This window comes from Eretmochelys imbricata, chromosome 24, assembly GCF_965152235.1.
Source record: "Eretmochelys imbricata isolate rEreImb1 chromosome 24, rEreImb1.hap1, whole genome shotgun sequence".
Taxonomy (NCBI): domain Eukaryota; kingdom Metazoa; phylum Chordata; order Testudines; family Cheloniidae; genus Eretmochelys; species Eretmochelys imbricata.
The window spans coordinates 10,207,657-10,221,193 of record NC_135595.1 but is presented as its reverse complement, the minus strand read 5'-3'; the positions used below and the strand labels follow the sequence as shown (position 1 = coordinate 10,221,193).

The 13,537-nt window shown below is 48.7% G+C and overlaps 1 protein-coding gene across 1 annotated transcript; it reads left to right on the top strand.

Annotated features, from left to right (window-relative positions):
• Positions 1-2,464: 2,464 nt before the first annotated feature.
• On the top strand, positions 2,465-3,601 carry KCNJ10 (potassium inwardly rectifying channel subfamily J member 10). Its single transcript, XM_077841397.1, has one exon. The coding sequence runs from the start codon at positions 2,465-2,467 to the stop codon at positions 3,599-3,601; it is 1,137 nt and encodes a 378-aa protein (XP_077697523.1).
• The last annotated feature ends 9,936 nt before the right edge of the window (positions 3,602-13,537 follow it).

Below are 13,537 nucleotides of genomic sequence, written 5' to 3'. Positions count from 1 at the left end.
TCTCAGAGATGCTTACAGCACCTACCTCAATGTGAGTTAGATGCCTGCATTTCTTTGGGGATCTGGCCCTTAATCTCTCTGCCTCAGTTCCTCCTCTGTAAAACAGGGAGTGGGGGAAAGTAACGTTTGCTTTCCCCCTACCCATCATCTGTTTAGACTCTGAGCTCTGTGCGGGGCCAGGCCTCTCACACACTACATGTTTGTGCAGCACCTGGCCCCATGGGACCCTGATCTCAGCTGGAGCCTCTCGGAGCCACTGTCGTACAAAGAAGTAAGAATAGGCCTAGCGTCAAAAGGGCCAATTTCTAAGGTTTGAAAGGATCTGATGCATTGGCTTTGGGGTCCTTTTCCAGGTCTCTAGAGAGTCTTCAGGCTGAAAAAAATACAATCTGAGGACTTTTGAGGACCAGTTTAGCAGCCTTGGGAAGTTCCTTGGGGTGAGATTAGAGTCATAACTATAACATCCTCTCCTAGTAATGACACCTGCCCCGATCCCAGGACACGCCCCCAGCCTGTAAGCGCTCAGGCTGCTTCAAGGATCTGGGGAGTCGGGTCACATCTGGGTCATTTCCAAATAAGATCAGGCTCCTTGCTCAGTTCCAACTCAGGCTAGAGCCCAGTGGTCTCAGGGATTCACATGCTACTGTACAGAACTGCCCAGATGTGTGTCATAGGCCCTCTACTGCTAATGGCTAATGGATATGCCCATTAGTTCAGGTTGCACGGGCATGTACTGGTAGAGAAGGAAGTTCACATCTGGCTTCCTTCCCATCTTGAAAGGGATGATCAGCCACTTCCATCCCTCCCCAGCTGCAACCCTTTGCTGGACCAGAAAGCTATGTGTCAGGCAGGAGTAGGCTGTGTGTGGTGGTGGGGGGGGAGGAGGATTTGTAAAGTCCACTGCACATATTGCCCACCCCCCTCCTGCACCAGACTGTGGAAAAATTAATTTCACCCAAGAATACTTTGCTGCTCCACACCCTTAACCTGTGGAACCCCCTCGACACACATACCTTGAGAGTGATCCTATTGGCAAAACAGGGGAAGGCTCCAATGATAGATAGATAGATAGATAGATAGATAGATAGATAGATAGATAGAAATGACAATCGTTTGCTAGCTAGATAGATTCATATGGCAAGAGACAGGCAGTGTCTGCTGGTTCGTATACACTGCAATAAAAGACCCATGGCATCACGTCTCAGAGCAGGGTCAAATGACTTGGGTTTGTGGGGCTATAAATAGCAGCGGAGACGTTGGGACTGGAGCCTGGGTTCTGGGACCCTCCCCCAGCCAGGTTTTAGAGCCCAGGCTCCAGCCCCAGCCCCAACATCTGCGCTGCTGTTTTTAGCCCCATGGCCTGAGCCCCATGAGCCTGAGTCAATTGACCTGGGCTCCAAGACTCAGTGTGGCAGGTTTTTCTTTGCAGTGTAGATGTACCCTTAGGGTGAAATGTTGGCCCTAGTGAAGTCAGCAGGAGTTTTACCATTGACTTCAATGGGTCAGGATTTCCCCTCTCTGTCAGGTAGGTAGCTGGATTGTTTGGTCTGTCTGTCTCTGTCTGTCTGACCGGCAGATTAGATCCAGTGCTACTGAGAGAGTGGTTGACTTTCTACTTCACCCACAGGCCTTGTAGAATTACAGTCATGGCCCATCTGCTTCCAATTACAGCACTTAATAGCTGACAATGAAATGAAGGAGATCACATCCATGCCTGGGTATTTAATCCCTGTGTCGATCCCCATTTGAAAAGCTGGCACATTTGGTTTCATGACAGTACACAGTGGGAACGAAAGAGGTCTGCGCATTGAGTTTATCAGTGTAAGTCATTTCAGTTCTTGCAAATCTACAAGGAACTGGTAGGGTTGTCGAAGAAGAAGAAAAAAAGAAGAAGGATTGGATTCTTGTTGCGCTAGGTGCTGTACAAACATAAAAGACTGTCCCTGCCCAGAAGCAGCATAGAATCTAAAAGATATTGTATTACTAAGTCATTTATTATTAAAACTAATAGAATCCTGCCCCCTCGTGGTTAATTAGCAATTTTCTCTTCCAGGCTTCTCCAGTATTTGAAGTGCGCGGGGGAGAAAGACTGATAAGTGAGCCCAGGAATCAGAAGGGCTAATAAACACACTATGGTGTCCCTGGTGGAGATAGAGGGCAGGATCTCAATCACAAAAATCCTATGGTGATCATTGAATGAAACATTTAACATTCCTAGACCTAACAGCAAATGGAAACTGCCCCTTGTCTCCCTTCCGTACAGTCGGCTAAAGTGGCAAACATTCATTAACTTTAATAATAAATTACTGAGTAATACATTATCCAACCCAGCAATCCTCATACAGGCTGTCTGTCTGCCTGTCTCATCCAGCTGCTGTCCATGCTCAGCCCCTCGTTGTGTCTGAGCTCAGCCCACCCTGAGGTGGCTCCTAACCATGTCCATCCCTTTTGCCCTTTCCTCCAGATGACTTCCGCCCCCAAGGTGTACTACAGCCAGACCACCCAGACCGACAGCCGCCCCCTCATCGGCTCTGGCCTGCGCAAGCGGCGCGTGATGACCAAGGATGGCCGGAGCAACGTGCGGATGGAGCACATCGCTGACAAGCGGTTCCTCTATCTCAAGGACCTGTGGACCACCTTCATCGACATGCAATGGCGCTACAAGCTGTTGCTCTTCTCCGCCACATTTGCCGGCACCTGGTTCATCTTCGGGGTGATCTGGTACCTGGTGGCCTTGCTGCACGGGGACCTACTGGAGTTCGACCCCCCGGCCAACCACACCCCGTGCGTCATGCAGGTGCACACACTGACTGGAGCATTCCTCTTCTCCCTGGAGTCCCAGACCACCATTGGCTACGGCTTCCGCTACATCAGCGAGGAATGCCCCTTGGCCATTGTACTGCTCATCAGCCAGCTGGTTCTCACCACCATCATGGAGATCTTCATCACTGGCACTTTCCTGGCCAAGATCGCCCGTCCCAAGAAGAGAGCTGAGACGATTAAGTTCAGCCAGAACGCGGTGGTAGCCCAACACAATGGCAAGACCTGCCTGATGATCCGGGTGGCCAACATGCGCAAGAGCCTGCTGATTGGCTGCCAGGTGACTGGCAAGCTGCTCAACACCTACCTCACCAAGGAAGGGGAGTGTGTCCGACTTAACCAGGTCAATGTGGACTTCCACGTGGACACGGCTTCTGACAGCCCCTTCCTCATCCTACCCCTCACCTTCTACCATGTGGTGGATGACTCCAGCCCCTTGCGGGACACGGCCCTGCGCACGGGCGAAGGAGACTTCGAGCTGGTGGTGATCCTCAGCGGCACGGTGGAGTCGACCAGCGCCACCTGCCAGGTGCGCACCTCCTACCTGCCTGAGGAGATCCTGTGGGGCTACGAGTTCAGCCCAGTCATCTCCCTCTCAGCCAGCGGCAAGTACGTGGCTGACTTCAGCCTGTTTGACCAGGTGGTCAAGGTGTCGCCTTTGTGCTGCGTCCACGAGACAGTGCGGTTCGGGGACCCCGAGAAGCTGAAGCTGGAGGAGTCCTTCCGGGAGAAATCAGAGCGGGAGGGCAGCCCCCTGAGCGTCCGCATCAGCAACGTCTGATCCTGCCCACCGCACACTGAGCTTCAAGGAGATTCGCTTCACCCTTTTCTTTTTAGCTGTTTTTTTCCCCTGGTCTCTTTCTTTCTTTCTTTCTTTCTTTCTTTCTTTCTTTCTTTCTTTCTTTCTTTCTTTCATGTCTCACGGGGCAACTCCAGTGCTCCACTCTTTTTGGGAACGCACCGGAGGATGGCAGCTTTAGTTCCCCCAAAAGTGCCACTCCTGTCCTCGCTGGGCCCGGGAGGCCCTGGGCCCAAGGGAGCAGCTGGGATGCAACTCTTCCATCCTCCATGCCAAAGCATTTTCCAATCCCTCCTTTTCAGTGGCGTGGTGGCGGCAGCATGACTGTCTGGGAACACCGGGGCCCCCTGGGGGACAGCTGGTCACCAGCCAGGAGGACTGCATCCTCCCGCCACAGAACACAGATTCTGTAGGGTGTGGGGGGGTAACTACTCTGCCTTTGATCTGACCCCGTCCTCACCATGCAGACTCAAGCCTAATGCCCAGCTAACCTGCCAGCGAGAGACAGTGCCAGGTGGCCCCAAGAGAAGCTGGCACCTCCCTCCCCTGCCCAGGACCTAGGAACATAGCAATGGCTACACTGGATCCAACCAAGGACCCATCTAGCCCAGTAGCCCATCTCCAACAGTGGCCAGCACCAGCATCCTCAGAGGCTGAAACTCTGTAGCAATGGAATAAGCTGCCCATGGGGAAGTTTTCCTCCTGACCCCCACTGGCCCTGAAGCAGTCCGGTGGATAGCCCCTTCCAAAGCTCTTGGTTGTTTTCTTAGATCCTTACTCTTCTAACTCTGGATCGTCTTGTTACACAGAAAAAGGCCCAGTCCTTTTGCAAATCCTGCTAAGCTTCTGGCCTCTATGACCCTTGTGGCAGTGAGTTCCACCGGCTCACTGTGGGAAAAAACATTTGTTTAAATTTGCTGTGGGGGGAGGATTTTGCCAACAGAAACAATGGATCTCTGAGAGCCCCCAAACTGTCTCCATGGGAATGAAGAGAGGGCAGCATGAAGCTTTGAAAAGAGAAATGGTCCCAGTTCAAAACACCTTCTGCCATCCACAGGCCTTCATGTGGTCCATGGTGCTGGTCTATTTTCCTGGGATGTTGTGCATACAGTCTAGGGGCTTGACGGGAGATTAATCCCCTTTGCTTGCTTCTCAGCACCAGGGACAGCTGGACCCAGGGCTGGCAGAGCCACACACAGACCTCAGAGCCAGCAGTTAGAGAGACTGCACACTGGGTTTGTGTCCCTGCTGTCAAGCAGCACCAGCATCCAGTGCTCATCACCCTGGGTTCCTCTCTCAGACCTCTCTGGGGATTTTCATCACACCTGAAGGAAGCTGCACTTCAACCGGAACCAGGTGCAGCTTTTGCATCATCAGCTTGGGTTGGCTCTTGTCCACACAATGGCTATAACACTGTGACAAATCGGACTTGGATTTCACTGCTGTTATCACCATGCTGCAGGCTTGGGAGCGCACGGCGGTAGTCGCTCCCAGCCACTGCAGCCTGCGCTCAAGGAGAACCCTCATCAACTCTTAGCAATACAGGGCCTGTGATGGGTGGTCAAGCAGTTCTGTTTCCATCCAGAAGAGAGCAGTGGTGACAGACCCACCAGCCAGTATGAATCCCCTGCATTCAAGCCAGAAACCAGCAATACCCCAGAGAAGTTAAAACGAAGGTGGACACTTACCTCTCCTTTGTACCCGAGCCCCAGGTACAGGCATGCAGCTTAGACCCAGCCTTACCTCCACTGTCCCAAACAGACCTGCTGTGATCTCGTTCTTTATTACTGTAAATTACTGACATCAGAAATGCTGAATCCAGAAGCTGAGGCTATGGGAAACCTGATCGGTGTTAAAGAAATGTTTGATCCCACTTCATCCCAGGCTCTCTGATCTGCCGGCTATCGCATCAGATCTCTGTCACACATTTCAAGGATCAGTGTCTTGGAAGTCTGGGAACTGAGCGGGGACATTATACACTGATCTGCAGTACTGTGTCTGTGTTTAAGGTGCCATTTGAAATTGATTTTCTGCCTGCCACATGGTCCCTGTAACAGTTTACTCATGGCTCAGTTTCTTTCATTTAAGGGTTTTGGAGGGTTTTTTATTATAGTTTTAAAAAGAAAAAAACTTCATAAAATATACATTGACAAACATTCACAATGGAGAAGCTCTAGATTGAACAGTATTTATAGATCTTCTAACTTTTTAAAAGGCAGAGGACTATTCAGGGAACTACATGTTGGCTGAATTGTTCTCTGCTGTGTGAAAACTAAGTGAAACCATGTTTAATTCTCTGTCTCCCTAGAAACATGGTATCGTGTAAAAATGCAGACAGACTAGTTTAGTTTATTAACTGGAGTAATGGTAATAGCTTCCACAGAGAGTTCTTTTTAACGAGTAAAGAGTTTAAAAAAAAAAGCCCAGAAAAACAAAAGCTTAATATTTACACAGCAGCCAGTAACAGGTCAGAGCTATTTTGACATTGCTTTTAAAATGGCACACATTGTGCGTTACAAAATCCCTAGTGGATAACTGCTGCAGAGGCATTTTCCAAAGCTGAATATCAGAGTTGTTCTGCTATTTCCCTTGCAAAATGCCAGCAAAGATTGGATCACATGATGGAAATGTCCCACAGAAAACACCACAGTCTGATAGATTATCTCTGGGTTGGTTCAAAAAACCCAAAGGTAGGCTCAGATTATCTATTAAATTCTAAAGAACCCTATAATTTCTATCTTCCCCTTTTCTGTTTCTAGAGCTCATTGTTGGTTTCATCCCTACAAAACCATACAGAATTTTTCCCATCAGGGATATTAAAGTAGAATTACTATGCCCTGAACTAGCTGCCGGTCAGTTTCAGCGCTGATATTCCCTGAATGCAGAAAAAAAATTGTTTGTTTATAACCATGTAACTTACAAATGTCAGTTTCACATCCATTCCTATCCCTTTAGACAGTGAGGATAATCACAACACGCCTGAGATATTGCCAGGCCAGGGGACTGAAGAGAGCATCTCCTGATGGAGAAGGGAGGGCCCTGGATTGAGATTAAGGCTACAACTTTGCCATGCCAAATTTTAGTTAATTCCATGGTGGAGGTGTGGGGAAAAAAACCCATAGTCATGGAAAGGTCATGGCTTAATTGTGGGGGCATTGAGAACGAGCCTGGCCCGCACTCACTCCGGAACAGCGGCTCCTGTCCCTTGGGGCAGGGGCTGCCTCCCCGTTCCAGGCCATCGCAGCACTACTCAGGTTTGGTGCATCCACCTCTCCACGGAGGCAGACACACCATATTTGAGTGGCGGAGCGACCGTGTGGTCCACGTCGCAATGCCCAGTGCGGGGGGGGGCAGGTCCACAGGAGCTGCCTTTACCAGGGTCATGGACCTTATTAAAATTCATGCCTACCATGAACACTGTGATGAGTATAAAGGGAGATTATTTTTGGAGGATGCAGGACATAGACACACCCTATGGTTCTCTTTGGCTCTTCAGCTGTCAGCCTATGTCAGGGTCTCTCTGAATTCTGGCCTGGATTATATGTAGGCGTGCATCCAGCATGCATCCTCCTGCTGCAATACGAGCTCACCCTGTAGAATCAGAGCAGAGCTGTGATTACAGATGCTGCTGAACGATATAGCTTAATGTCCAGCTTCAGTCCAGCACAAAGAGCTTTTATTATTAGTGCTATGTTAGCACCTATAGGCCCATCTGCTAGGTGCTGTACATACCCATAGTGAGAGACAGTCCCTACCCCAAGAGCCAGCAATCTACATAGACAAAGGGGAAACAGAGAGGAAAAATGACAGGGTCAAGGTCATACATCACGCCAGTAGCAGAGCCAGGGATAGACGCCAGGTCTCCTGCAGCCCAGGCTGGTGCCTTTCCCACTTTAAATATCCCCGTGGTGCTGCCTTCCAGCAGCCCTGAGCCTGCCCCTGCTTCAGGAGGTGGGAGCTTTGCCATATGCCGCAGCAGGCAGCCCAGAATTCAGGCACATTCCACACACAATTAACTGCTCTGAAGACAGTGCCATGGGCTCCTATGAGATGGAGGCAGCACCCCACTTGGGAGCAAAAGTTTCTATTAAAAAAAGGAGTACTTGTGGCACCTTAAAAAGAAAAGGAGTCCTTGTGGCACCTTAGAGACTAACCAATTTATTTGAGCATGAGCTTTCGTGAGCTACAGCTCACTTCATCAGATGCATACCACGGTATGCATCTGATGAAGTGAGCTGTAGCTCACGAAAGCTCATGCTCAAATAAATTGGTTAGTCTCTAAGGTGCCACAAGGACTCCTTTTCTTTTTGCGAATACAGACTAACACGGCTGTTACTCTGAAACCTGTGGCACCTTAGATACTAACCAATTTATTTGAGCATAAGCTTTCGTGAGCTACAGCTCACGTCATCGGTTTCTATTGCAATCAGCAATACGGCCTTCATTGTGATTGGCAATCAGCTTCCTCCTTCACCTGGGTTCTTTCCCAGCATTGTAGCCTTGATGTAAACCCAGCTGCTTCCCTTCATTTTCCATCAGGACTGATGACAAAGGTCATTAATGGCTTGTCTCTCCCCCGCAATAGGGAACAGGACACTGCCATCAGCCCAGCTGGCATCTGAGTGCTTGTTTTCATCCAACGTCCCCAAGAGCTCCGCCAGTTTTACAGAACGATTACAAACCGAGATTGTTTCACTCACCACTGAAATGCGGCCACCTCTGGGCCAGCACTCGGCAGCTGTTTAACAGCTGCATGTCCACGCTGCACAGAAGTTTAAGGCAGGAAGTGAAGAAGGATTTTTTATCCACTTGTGACGGGAGAATTTAGCTTGGCCAAATGTCTTTACCCAAGGTGGAATCTGGCAATTAGTGCAACACCTGCCATGGGATTTTAAATTCTTATTCTGTATTGTGGTAATTATGGACAGGACCCCATGGAGCTAAGCACTGTACAAACATGGAACAAAGAGATGGTCTCTGCCCCAAGGAGCTGACAGTCTAAGCAAATGACTACACGTGATTGGGACCTCACTGTTATCTCTCGTCTGCCAAATCAACCACTGGGTCAGGCTCCCAGGTGCTGTAAAGCAGATGTAGCGCCATCCAGGGGGAGCCAAGCCAGTCTGCACCAGCTGAGTGCCTGGCCCACTGTGTGTCAGGGGATGAAAATAGAATTGTTTGGAAAAGAAACAGAGAGCATCACAAATTCATCATTTTGCCTGGAGTTAGGCTGTGATTAAGATCCAACCTCCTCTCCCCACCTCCAAATTTTTCCTGAGTTAGAATCTGAAAGCTCTTTACTTTGTGGTGCTGAAACTTTGGTTACTGGCTGGGAGGAGAATCCCTGGATCATTTCATTTAGAATGTTAGAGTTCCTGGATTCTAGAATCTGGAGCCTTGTAGCACTTCCTGGGTTCTACCATTCCAAGTCTTGCAGAATTTTAAGGGCTACATTCCATTTAGGAGAAAGAAAAAGAGAATTTTTTTTAAAGCTCTTTGATGCTTAAAGAATTTCCATGGGATTTTTTAACAGGTTGACAGTTAAATTTAGCAACTATAAAAAATTCTTGTGGAGAAATAGCCCCCTGGGTAGGGAGGCAGATGTCACGGGGTGGGGTAGAGAACAGGCAGAGAAAGTGCAAAAGTAGAAGAGGGAAGAGGTATTTGAGAAAGAACATTATAAAACCTGGATGATCTTTAGAAAAGTTCTAGACTTTTCCCATTGCCCCAGACATGTCTCTCTCCTATCTCTGAGTCCTGGCTGCTGTGTATGTGTGCCCCTGCCTTCTACCTGAGACAGTCAGAATAAGCCTTTTCTACTTCACAAACCAGGTCACATCGTGCGGCATAAAATCGAGGCCTTGACTTCACGTGGTCATTAAAACAATGGCTTGCCCTTCTCTACCATCTTTCTTCCAAGGATCTCAAACATTCTATAATGAAGTCTGACAACTGTCTTGTGAGGCAGGCAAGGGAAAGCTTCACCAACCACTGAAATGCAGCCACCTCTGGAGTGGAACGCAGCAGCTAGTCAACAATGCATAACAACACTGTGTAACAGCTTCGCATATAAAGTGAAGAAGAATAGAGTAAATTATGGCCATGATACAGGGGTATGACCAGAGTTCAGGTTTGATCAGGATACCAGAGTTACTCTTAGGAAGAGCACCATGAGATTTTTCATGACAAGACGAGGTCAGGAGGACATCGATTTCACCTGTACAGGCTGGAGCACACAATAAATACTCCCACACCTCCAGCCACACAGTACCTCTAGCCCCCCACGCTGGGGCCTTCATTCCATTCCTATCCAAAGGGAAAAGCACGTGCCACATAACTGCAAACGCCACTCTAGTGAGCTATCTACAGATCTCCCCCCTAAGTAGGATGTAGGATCAACCTGGCATCTTCAGCACCAAAGGCACAGCCGCATCCTAGTCAGTTAAAGGAGTCACTGCCTTAACTGCTAGTATGAGCGGGCTCAGTATATATTTATATGGACCAGTCATGAGAGGGGAACATGACACACTTAGCCAGAGGGCTAGATCCAGGCCACACCAGCTGTAGTCCTGGGCCTGATTTTCAGTCATGTTAAGTCCTCTTTACACTGGCGGGGCAGGCGGAGGAGCGGGGGGGATCGGGTGGGGGGGCTGAAAGTCAGTGTAGCATAATTTGCAGCCCCTCTGTGCTGCCAGAGCTGTGCAAAGGTGCCAGACAGCATAATGGAGCGAATCCAGCCCAGATAAATTACACGAGGTTACAACAAACAGGCAGGACCTGATTCCCCATGGCGCAGCCTCTCACGCCATCACTTTCCCCTGGGCAAAGTGGGTGTTGCACTACAGAAATAAGAGTATTTTATGCCCACTTTGGCCCTGGTGTAAAGGATGTCACACTGGAAATCTGGCCCACAGGTGCCATATGAAGATACATTTACAACCCCCTCCCCCGGCCCATAACTCCCCAGAGTGACTTTCTGGTGTAAATGTTTGAAGAATCCGATTACAAAAACTCCAGACTAGTGTTGTCAGAAGAACCTGGGTCTCACATGGTCAGATCCTACTGAATGTCCTATCTCCCATTGCCCTCTTTGAGACACCCAATTGCCCTGCCCCTGGCATGGCCTTGGCATTCTAGGTCTTGTGCCAACAAGTGAAGCCGACAGGTTCTTTAAAGGTGGAGCCATTGGGTTTAGGCGTCACATCTGGATTTTTGCAGCACTGATATTTTAAAGGTGTACTAGAGACTGAGATTAAGGACCCACTGTGGAGAGGTCGATAAGACAGCAAGAGTTCCCAACTCTGCCACTGTTGCCAATGCATGTGATTTTATCGTGATTCTTGTGATAGCTGGTGCTTTTCTTAATGCCCCAGCTCCTGGAGTCCTGGGATAATATAGGCATCTCAGCTTTTGTTTTGTTTTAGAGGACATTTTCTAGCCCTTGTGGGTGGAGGGGCTAGAAGGTCAAAGTCGCCCCAATGCGTCCCTAGAAGCTCAGTGGCCAGAAGGCAAATAGAAAGGACCCAACTTTTATTTATTTTTTTAAAGTCAATGTCATGAGTTGTAAGCCAACTTCATGATTTTAGGGACCTGCCTCATGATTCCTGAATGCTCAGGGCTGGCAATGCTGTATCCCTCCTGGTTCTGAATGGTCAACACTGGCTTAGATGCATTTGGGGCCTGAGTCTCATTTACACTAAGGCCCCTTTGCACCACTCTGGCTGCCGAAAAGAGTCTTAACGTGGCTGTAGCTGCAAGTTGCACTTTACACTGCCAGGGCAGAGTGAGAGAGAATCCAGGCCCCGTGTCTGTGATGCTCATAGGCAGAGTCTTGCTGCCTCCTGAGCTGAGCTCCTGCCTGGCTTTGTCACAGACGTTGAGTTGCTCGAGGGCTTCTTTTCTTCTTTTCAAACGCTCGTCACATGAAACAAAAGGAAAGGAAACAATCAAACCCACATCATGCTCAAACCGAGGGCTTCTCACTGTCTGGAACCCCATGCTAAGAGAGGCAGCTTGCTAAGCCTTGAATGGGACTGACCTTCCTGTTTCTTAGGACTGTTTGCAAAAGTCCACCCCCATTCTGCATGCGTCGCTCCCCAAGACAAATGCTTCAGAGCTGTTTGCTTCTAAAAGAAAAGCAATGTTACCCACCCAGCAGTTAAGAGAAACCCTACAATAACAGCCCATTGCATGCACCCCGGCACTGACAAGCAAACCACAGCGAACAGCCCAGCATTCACAAGCAACCCTATGAAAATAAGCCACCGTGTGCAACCCAGCGCTCATGAGCATCCCTACAATAACAACAAACCACTGCCTGCAGCCCGGCACGGGCAAGAATCCAGAGGACGTTCAACTCCCCATGGGAGAACTGGCATGGGACTGTCCCTGGACTTTCAGAGGTGGATAGTGTCCTTTAACCTGCTTTGCTGTGCTTGTGTCTGCAGCTCCTATCCATCGATCAGGCACTCCCGTGGTTATGTCTTTTGGAAAGAGGGAAGCAGGAGTATCGAATATTCTCCTGATCCATGTGACTCCTGGGGACACTACTCTCATTTCCACAGACTATGGAAGTGTCTCAGAGCCGCCCCCCCCGCCCATGCCCTCAGGACCCCATGCTGACCTGGATCTGCAGAAGGAGGGGGATGGAGCAGAACGGTGTCTCCATCACTTGGAATCGGAGCAGACTGGGGCCACTGCTGTTCTGCCAGGCAGGGGTCCAGTCCACAGGACAGGGGGCTGGGAGAGCTTTCTGCTGTGTTTGCAATCATGGATGTCTTGCCACATGTACTGTGTGTCTGCCATCATCCTGCTAATCCTAACAGCCTCGTGACAGTGCAGGGAAAAAGTCCGTGTGTAGGGACGTAACATATGGGCATGCATGGAAACAAGCCTGGCACTCTGACCGATAGCACGCCATCTCTCAGTGTATTCACGCGGGTGGGCGCGTGCACACATGCATTCACGGGTGTTCAGATGCTTCCAAAGACAGGGGGTGTCTTATCGTCTTTTAAACTGCTATCAATAAACGAAAGGGAATTAAATAATCCCATCTGCTCCTATGCAAAATGGAGAGCATCGGCACATGCATACACACTCATACACGCATTGACACATATACACGCATGTACACACCCATATACACGCATGTACACACCCATATACACGCATGTACACATCCATATACATGCATGCACATATATACATATATATGCATGCATATCCATGCAAATGCATGCATATCCAGACACACAGAAACTCCACTGGTTTCTTACAAGAACAGGGATTGAGGAGGCCATGTAAGGAGTGAAAAAGAGAGAGGTAATAACATGCTTTATAATGACACAGAAACTCCACACACACACACACACGCACACACATTCTTTATAGTGTTTCTGTCTTACGGTAAAGCACCATCAAATACAGGAATGGTGCTGTATATATTATTATTAACAGCACGTATTAATCTAGCATACGTGCTGTTAATAATAATATATACAGCACCATTCCTGCATACTTCTATAGAGATATAGCACCTCTCTTTGTATATATACTAAGGTGTATCTAGGCAGATTTTATAATGTTAAATATCTCTGTATAAATATTGTGTTCTTTATTAATAGCTATATTATATATAAGAGGGAGAGAGATTGTATGTAGTTAGATCCATAGATAATGCTTCTGCCTCACTCGTACAGCTTTAGAGATGTGTAAAAGTATTGCAGTGAGGCTTTGAGTTTAGTTCAGATATCCCAGGACTCAGCCCTGGTTCACAAACCGGGGCCAAATTTCAAGCCAGCCTGGGGTTTGTGGTGGAAGCCACATTAGTGTTGAGTTTGGGGTTTTCCAATCACATGACTCCAGAAGGCCAGGTGAAGCATGTGGAGAAGATGTTTTTGAGAAGCCCCGGGAGACCCC